At 40.0% G+C, this 9954-nt stretch overlaps 1 protein-coding gene across 2 annotated transcripts in view; it reads right to left on the reverse strand.

Moving 5' to 3' along the window:
* LOC135564801 (NLR family CARD domain-containing protein 3-like) overlaps positions 1 to 8006 on the reverse strand; it is a 240360-nt gene extending 232354 nt beyond the window's left edge. The window contains exons 1-6 of one of the 2 annotated variants that reach the window (XM_065010861.1): positions 7883 to 8006; positions 6009 to 6125; positions 4473 to 4557; positions 4132 to 4354; positions 2025 to 3822; positions 1580 to 1753 (exon numbers count right to left, since the gene is read on the reverse strand). In XM_065010861.1, the coding sequence (XP_064866933.1) occupies positions 1580 to 1753; positions 2025 to 3822; positions 4132 to 4354; positions 4473 to 4557; positions 6009 to 6125; positions 7883 to 7965 (2480 nt within the window). In that variant the 5' untranslated portion in view covers positions 7966 to 8006. Of the gene's footprint in view, positions 1 to 1579; positions 1754 to 2024; positions 3823 to 4131; positions 4355 to 4472; positions 4558 to 4880; positions 4998 to 6008; positions 6126 to 7882 lie in introns of both variants that reach the window. The other variant, XM_065010860.1, reaches the window with a different exon arrangement.
* Between the last annotated feature and the right edge of the window lie 1948 nt (positions 8007 to 9954).

The following is a 9954-nucleotide window of genomic DNA, read 5'->3' on the forward strand; positions in this document are numbered from 1 at the left end:
GTACGTATTGCTAACAAAACATACTAACCTCTCACCATTACCAATAACAGAGGCTACAAACCAAAACATGCTAACCTCTCACCATTACCAATAACAGAGGCTACAACAAAACATGCTAACCTCTCACCATTACCAAATAACAGAGGCTACAACAAACATACTAACCTCTCACCATTACCAATAACAGAGACTACAACAAAAACATACTAACCTCTCACCATTACCAATAACAGAGACTACAACAAAACATGTTAACCTCTCACCATTACCAATAACAGAGACTACAACAAAAAATACTAACCTCTCATCATTACCAATAACAGAGGCTCCAACAAAACATGCTAACCTCTCACCATTACCAATAACAGAGGCTACAACAAAACATGCTAACCTCTCACCATTACCAATAACAGAGACTACAACAAAACATACTAACCTCTCACCATTACCAATAACAGAGGCTACAACAAAACATGCTAACCTCTCACCATTACCAATAACAGAGGCTACAACAAAACATGCTAACCTCTCACCATTACCAATAACAGAGGCTACAACAAAACATGCTAACCTCTCACCATTACCAATAACAGAGGATACAACAAAACATGTTAACCTCTCACCATTACCAATAACAGAGGCTACAACAAAACATACTAACCTCTCACCATTACCAATAACAGAGACTACAACAAAACATGCTAACCTCTCACCATTACCAATAACAGAGGCTACAACAAAACATGATAACCTCTCACCATTACCAATAACAGAGGCTACAACAAAACATACTAACCTCTCACCATTACCAATAACAGAGACTACAACAAAACATGCTAACCTCTCACCATTACCAATAACAGAGGCTACAACAAAACATACTAACCTCTCACCATTACCAATAACAGAGGCTACAACAAAACATACTAACCTCTCACCATTACCAATAACAGAGGCTACAACAAAACATGCTAACCTCTCACCATTACCAATAACAGAGGCTACAACAAAACATACTAACCTCTCACCATAACCAATAACAGAGGCTACAACAAAACATTCTAACCTCTCACAATAACCAATAACAGAAGCTACAACAAAACATACTAACCTCTCACCATCAACCTCAAATAAAAGGTGACATTCTGTACTGTCACCTACTATGAAACATTCCATCTCAAATCCAAAATGCTGGAGCAAAGCACCAAATGTAAAACTGTAAGCTTCACTGTCCAAACACATATGGTGTGGACTATGTGTGTCTGGACCCATATTCTTTGAACGTAATGACTACATCAAGCCTGTGACTGCCATGATTGAGAAAGATCATTAATGAATCATGAATAATAATGGATAAAACAAATAATGGCTACAACAAAACCTCTCACCTTTAACCTCAAATAAAATGTTAGATTATGAAACATTATATCTGAAATCCAAAATGCTGGAGTACAACACCACATTTAAAACTGTAAGCTTCACTGTCCAAACACATATGGTGTGGACTATGTGTGTCTGATAAACACATGTGGATCTGGTGAACAGTTATCACTTGTTGACCAACTACAGGAATACTGACCTCAGAGTCTCCAGTTTACAGTGGGGATTCCCCAGTCCAGCAGAGAGCAGCTTCACTCCTGAATCCTTCAGGTCATTGTTACTCAGATCCAGCTCTCTCAGGTGTGAGGGGTTTGACTCCAGAGCTGAGACCAGAGAAGCACAGCCTTCCTCTGTGACTCCACAGCCTGACAGCCTGACAAAGATATCATCATGACTTCACAAACACACTGTTAATTTAACACCAGTAGTGTAGAAGGACAATGGTAGATGCTTTTGGTTAATTCTCTCAAACAACATATAGATTCATCTTCCATCTCCTAGAATTGTATGGTCATAATGTAGAACTAATGTGAAAATCAATGTTTTTCAATACAATATTATATACATATTATAATACATATTTTTCTCTAAATTGAATATTTCTTCCTGATGATTAGTTCTTATATGTCATTTTATTTACTCACAGAGCAGCTCTGGAGGCTTTGACCACTGGCAGCAGCCTCAGAAGACCTTCCTCTGATCTGGAGTATTTCTTCAGGTCAAACACATCCAGCTCCTTTTCTGAAGTCAGCAACACAAAGACCAGAGCTGACCACTGTGCAGGTGACAGGTTGGGTTTTGAGAGACTTCCTGATCTCAGGTATCTTTGGATCTCCTCCACTAGAGACTGGTCATTCAGTTCATTCAGACAGTGGAACAGATTGATGCTCCTCTCTGGAGAGGGATTCTCCCTGATCTTCTCCTTGATGTACTTGACTGTTTCTTCATGGGTCTGTGAGCTGCTTCTGGTCTTTGTCAGTAGACCTCGTAAGTGCTTCTGATTGGACTCCAGTGAGAGGCCCAGAAGGAAGCGGAGGAAAAGGTCCAGGTTTCCCGTCTCACTTTGTAAGGCTTTATCCACAGCATTCTTGTAGACAGTAACTTTAGGCTTGTCTCTGAACAGCGCAGAAAGGGTCCTGGACATTGATTGCGGTTTGTCCATTAGATTCTCATTGTTGTTGATGAATGAGAGGAACACATATACAGCAGCCAGAAACTCCTGAATGCTCAGATGAACAAAGCAGTACACCTTGTCCTGGTACAGCACACATTCCTCTTTAAAGAGCTGTGTGCACAATCCTGAGTACACTGAGGCTTCATTGACATCAACGCCAGACTCTTTCAGGTCTTCTTCATAGAAAATCAGATTGCCCTTCACAAGCTGTTGAAAAGCCAATTTGCCCAGTGACAGAATGCTCTCTTTGTTCCAGTGTGGACCTGTCTCTTCATTCCCAAGATACTTTTCATTCTTCTGTTTGGTATGAAACACCACAAGGTGTGTGTACATCTCAGTCAGAGTCTTGGGCATCTCTTCTCTCTTATTTTTCAGCATGAGTTCAAGGACTATTGCAGAAATCCAACAGAAGACTGGAATGTGGCACATGATGTGGAGGCTCCTTGATGTCTTTATGTGTGAGATGATTCTGCTGGCCAGGTCCTCATCACTGAATCTCTTCCTGAAGTACTCCTCCTTCTGTGGGTCATTAAATCCTCGTACCTCTGTCACCTGGTCAACACACCCTGAAGGGATCTTATTGGCTGCTGCAGGTCGGGTAGTTATCCAGAGGAGAGCAGAGGGAAGCAGATTTCCCTTGATGAGATTTGTCAGCAGAACATCCACTGAGGTTCTCTCTGTGACGTCACAACAGATCTTGTTGTTCTGGAAGTCTAGGGGCAGTCGGCACTCATCCAGACCATCAAAGATGAACAGAACTTTGTACTTGTTGTAGATGGAGATTCCTGATTGTTTGGTTTCCATTGAGAAGTGATTAAGAAGTTCAATGAAAGTGTGTTTGTTCCCTTTCATCAAATTTAGCTCCCGAAAAGGGAATGAAAAAACAAATTGGACATCCTGATTTGCTTTTCCTTCAGCCCAGTCCAGAATGAACTTCTGCACAGAGACTGTTTTTCCAATGCCAGCGACTCCCTTTGTCAGCACAGTTCTGATACGTTTGTCTTGTCCAGTTAAGGGTTTGAAGATGTCGTTACATTTAATTGCAGTCTCTGGTCTTGCTTGTTTCCTGGTTGTTGTCTCAATCTGTCTCAGCTCATGTTCATTATTGACCTCTCCTGTTCCACCCTCTGTGATGTAGAGCTCTGTGTAGATCTTATTGAGAAGTGTTGGGTTTCCTTGTTTAGCGATCCCCTCAAATACACATTGAAACTTCTTCTTTAGATTAGATTTGAGTTCACGTTGGCAAATCACAGCAAGCTCATCTGAATCTAGAAATAACACAGAGGATATTAATATTAAGTCTGTTTTAATGCCTACAGTATTGTTGTACTGTTATAAAGTAAAAATATAATTATTAATTCTCTTCACTGTATAAATGTTTTCATAATGCATTACAGACTGGTGTGACTGATTATATTATTATTGGTATTATTGATGGTATTATTAATGTTCTCTCTCTCTAAATTAATCACCACAACACATCCCTGCTGCTACTTGATGAGGTCACTAGGTGTTGTGTTCAGGTTCCAACAATATCATTGAGTTAGACCATTCAACATGAGGCAGACAGATCTTACTTTTCTCCAGTGTGTCAGCAAGCTCCTTCTGGTTCATTTTCCTCAGGACGTGCAGTGTGATCTTCAGAGCCCCCTCTCTGGCACTGCTCTCCTGCTGCTCATCTTCAGTGTCCACCACTTCCTGCTTCTGACTCTCAAAGCCTTCTGGGAGTTCTGGACTAAGAATCCTCTTGAACATCTTCAGCTCGTTCTTCACAAATGTCATAATATTCTCTTCAAGCAACTGAAATAAATAAATAAAATAAGCAAGAGAAGAAAAGCTTTCTCATTAACACATTAATGAATGATTGACAGATCAACTTTACTTGAGGTAAACAAATGTACATAACAGGACCACATACACTGAATATGGAGGCCAGGTCTGTTTGATGAATCTGGAAAGACTGACCACTGAGAATCTCTGACTCTGATCTCTCCTCTTGGTTTCTGTGGACAAAACATGAGATTACATCTCCTCATCCAGGGAGCGCACACACACACACACACACACACACACACACACACACACACACACACACACACACACACACACACACACACACACATACACACACACACACACACACACACACACATACACACACAAAGGGAATGTTGTGTTTGTTTAATATTGTTTTAGGACAATGAAAATGGACAAAAGGATGAGCCTATGGATTATGAAAACAACAACAATGGGAAAATGTGAGAGGAGAAATGACTAGAGACAGTGTTGTTTAACTCACTGACCATGACCCATGAGTTCTTCTTACCTTTGTTCAGTAGAAAAGTCTCCCTCTCTAAACTGTATAGGTTGCATCATAGACCAGTCACTCTTCATGGACACACAGCTGGGAACAGGGGAGGCTGGTCTCTCCTGCTTGATTGGTCTTCAACACAACAGAGACAAACATTACATCTCTCATCTACTCTGAGCTCAGATGGGGAAACATAAGAAGAGTTTCATTCCATGACGTTATATATCCATTTTCAGAAGTAAATGATCTTTAATTGTTTAAATAAATACAAAACACACACACACACACACACATACACACACATACACACACACACACACGTTGAGGATTGATCCGGGATAATTGTCATCAACTACGCTAAATAGCACTGAATAACCGCTGAATAGCGCAACGGTCAAATAATCTTACTAGAAAATATTCATATTCATGAAATCACAAGTGAAAAATAGCGAAACACAGCCTTTTGTTAATCACCCTGTCATCTCAGATTTTGAAATGATGCTTTACAGCGAAAACAATACAAGTGTAAGTTTATCGATATACTAACAAAACATTATGTACACCTAGCAGCAGGTATCTTGGAATATTGTAATACTCAGCAGGATTGTATCTGAGGGGTGATATAGACTGGTTTTTACATCAGAAGTAATACTATAGTATCTGAGGGTTGATAGAGACTAGTTTTTACATCAGAAGTAATACTATAGTATCTGAGGGGTGATAGAGACTGGTTTTTACATCAGAAGATGGTTATCTATAGGAGCCAGATGGCTGTGGAATGTGGACGGGAGGAAGTCATATGAGCTCTAGTGATATGGGTGGGGAGCTTTGAGTTGAGGTCAGATTCCTTTAAAGGAGAAACAATGGTTTATTACGTCTTCGTGTCGAATAATATGTAAGGATTGGAGTGAAGGAGCAGTGCCTAAATTGCCTAAAAATACTTGTGGAAAAAATGTTTGTCTGAATGCAGCTGTATTGACCCTCAGAATAAACTTGGTTAAGCTTTCATACATGTCCGTTGAGTTTTTACTCTGAGAATTAGAACCTAACAAAAACAACACAAAATAATGGGAAAATGGGAGGGGAAATTACTAGAGACGGTGCTGTTTAACTCACTGACCAGGACACATGAGTTCTTCTTACCTTTGTTCAGTAGAAAAGTCTCCCCCTCTAAACACCTCAGGATGATTCATAGACTGGTCACTCTTCATGGACACACAGCTGGGAACAGGGGAGGCTGGTCTCTCCTGCTTGATTGGGCTTCAACACAACAGAGACAAACATTACATCTCTCATCTATTCTGAGCTCAGATGGGGAAACAGAAGAAGAGTTTAATTCCAAAACGTTATATATCACTTTTCAGAAACATTGCTAAATTATCTTTTATTGTTTAAATCAATTATTAAACCACTACAAGACTTTATAAAGGCATGTAAAGTGTATACTTTCCACTTAGAAATGTCAGATTTGAAAAATGGATTAACCCCAAAATGTCCCTCAATTATAATCCACATAAAAATGCACATTTGCTGATATTTTCCTGCTGTGAGAAACTGGGTCAAATTTAGATATCTAGGTGAGACAACCACATATCACAGTCAAATATACAGGATACCAACATTCCTGTTAAATAATGGATATATAGATATCTAGGTGAGACAACCACATATCACAGTCAGATATACAGGATACCAACATTCCTGTTATATAATGGATATATAGATATCTAGGTGAGACAACCACATATCACAGTCAAATATACAGGATACCAACATTCCTGTTAAATAATGGATATATAGATATCTAGATGAGACAACCACATATCACAGTCAGATATACAGGATACCAACATTCCTGTTAAATAATGGATATATAGATATCTAGGTGAGACAACCACATATCACAGTCTAATATACAGGATACCAACATTCCTGTTATATAATGGATATATAGATATCTAGGTGAGACAACCACATATCACAGTCAGATATACAGGATACCAACATTCCTGTTAAATAATGGATATATATAGATATCTAGGTGAGACAACCACATATCACAGTCTAATATACAGGATACCAACATTCCTGTTATATAATGGATATATAGATATCTAGGTGAGACAACCACATATCACAGTCAGATATACAGGATACCAACATTCCTGTTAAATAATGGATATATAGATATCTAGGTGAGACAACCACATATCACAGTCTAATATACAGGATACCAACATTCCTGTTATATAATGGATATATAGATATCTAGGTGAGACAACCACATATCACAGTCAGATATACAGGATACCAACATTCCTGTTAAATAATGGATATATAGATATCTAGGTGAGACAACCACATATCACAGTCAGATATACAGGATACCAACATTCCTGTTATATAATGGATATATAGATATCTAGGTGAGACAACCACATATCACAGTCAGATATACAGGATACCAACATTCCTGTTAAATAATGGATATATAGATATCTAGGTGAGACAACCACATATCACAGTCTAATATACAGGATACCAACATTCCTGTTATATAATGGATATATAGATATCTAGGTGAGACAACCACATATCACAGTCAGATATACAGGATACCAACATTCCTGTTAAATAATGGATATATAGATATCTAGGTGAGACAACCACATATCACAGTCTAATATACAGGATACCAACATTCCTGTTAAATAATGGATATATAGATATCTAGGTGAGACAACCACATATCACAGTCAGATATACAGGATACCAACATTCCTGTTAAATAATGGATATATAGATATCTAGGTGAGACAACCACATATCACAGTCTAATATACAGGATATCAACATTCCATTCCTGCTAAATAATGGATATATAGCATTTTGCATAAAAACACATTTTCATACACACCTAAAATCTAGATTAGTTATTAGAATGTAACCATGAGAAATAATTTCTGATTGAAAAAACATTTTAGAATATACATTCTTAAACAATATTGTCAGCTCACCTCTTAGTTTTGGTGTCATGTTCCCCAGAGAGACTCATTTTAGAGGCAGGGACCCCCTCCTCTCTCTCCCCAGAGAGACTCATTTTAGAGGCAGGGACCCCCTCCTTTCTCTCCTTTCTCTCCCCAGAATGACTCATTTTAGATCACTGACCCCTAAACAGAGATCCAACATGTTGGTTGTGGTTAACACAGTGACAACTAAACGGAGATCCAACATGCTGGTTGTGGTTAACACAGTGACAACTAAACAGAGATCCAAGATGTTAGTTGTGGTTAACACAGTGACAACTAAACAGAGATCCAACATGTTGGTTGTGGTTAACACAGTGACAACTAAACAGAGATCCAACATGTTGGTTGTGGTTAACACAGTAATTCTTGAAGGTCATATGTTCTCTTTTATTCATTATCTCTTAGAAATTAAACATTTACCAACAGACACATCCAAACAGTCAGGTGATTTAATGCAAGTCATTTTTTCAAGCACAATGACTACTCAAAACCTGCCCACAAGGTCCCAAAAATTGCCCCTGATAGGCCTACATCTTATTTCAGATAGACAACAGTAGGCTGGGCAAGATTATTTAGCAGCTTGCTTAGTACAAATTGACAAATTTGTACTAAGATTATTATTCATTTATTTTTAATTTTACCCCCTTTTTCTCCCCAATTTTGTGGTATCCAAATGTTAGTAGCTACTATCTTGTCTCATCGCTACAACTCCCATACGGGATCAGGAGAGACGAAGGTCGAAAGTCATACGTCCTCCGATACACAACCCAACCAAGCCGCACTGCTTCTTAACACAGCGCGCATCCAACCCGGAAGCCAGCCGCAGCGATGTGTCTGAGGAAACACCGTGCACCTGTCAACCTTGGCCCGCCACAGGAGTCGCTGGTGAGCAATGAGACAAGGACATCCCTACCGACCAAGCCCTCCCGACGCTAGGCCACGGACCTCCAGGTCGCGGCCGGTTACGACAGAGCCTGAGTTGGTGCTGCAGTACAGCGCCTTAACCACTGCGCCACCCGGGAGGCCAAGATTAATTTATTTAACATGAATAGCAAGGAGATTAAGGGAAGAAGTGCTTCTGTTACCCAGTAGCTTGCTGCAATTGGCGGCGGGTCTGACCAATCGGATTCGACGTTTTAAGATTGCTTCGATCCCGTGGATTCGGATATGTTCCTCAGACAATAACATTGATATATAAGCTGACTCAGTGAGCGAGTTCATAAGGAAGTGTTATACCCACTATTAAAACATTCCCCAACCAGAAACCGTGGATTGATGGCAGCATTCACAAAAAACTGAAAGCATCGCATTTAATCATGACAAGGCGACTGAAAACATGGCTGAATACAAAAAGTGTAGTTATTCCCTCCGTAAGGGAATCAAACAAGCAAAGCGCCAGTACAGAGACCAGGTGGAGTCACATTCTGCCGCCTGTTATAGACCCCCCTCAGCTCCCAGCTGTGCCCTGGACACCATATGTGAATTGATTGCCCCCCATCTATCTTCAGAGTTTGTTCTGTTAGGTGACCTGCTGTTTTCAATCAGGATCTCAGCGATCACTGCCTCACTGCCTCATTGCCTGCATCCGCTATGGGTCCGCGGTCAAACGACCACCCCTCATCACTGTCAAACACTTCTGCGAGCAGGCCTTTCTAATCGACCTGGCCCGGGTATCCTGGAAGGATATTGACCTCATCCCGTCAGAAGAGGATATCTGGTCTTTCTTTAAAAGTGCTTTCCTCACCAACTTAAATAAGCATGCCCCTTTCAAAAAATGTAGAACTAAGAACAGATATAGGCCTTGGTTCACTCCAGACCTGACTGCCCTCAACCAGCATAAAAACATATTGTAGCGGACAGCACTAGCATTGAATAGTCCCCACGATATGCAACTGTTCAGGGAAGTCAGGAACCAATACACGCAGTCAGTCAAGAAAGAAGAGGCTAGCTTTCTCAAACAGATATTTGCATCGTGTAGCTCTAACTCCAAAAAGTTTTGAGACATTGTAAAGTCCATGGAGAATAAGAGCACCTCCTCCCAGCTGCCCACTGCATTGAGG

Source organism: Oncorhynchus nerka, linkage group LG26 (assembly GCF_034236695.1).
Source record: "Oncorhynchus nerka isolate Pitt River linkage group LG26, Oner_Uvic_2.0, whole genome shotgun sequence".
In the NCBI taxonomy this organism is placed as follows: Eukaryota; Metazoa; Chordata; class Actinopteri; order Salmoniformes; family Salmonidae; genus Oncorhynchus; species Oncorhynchus nerka.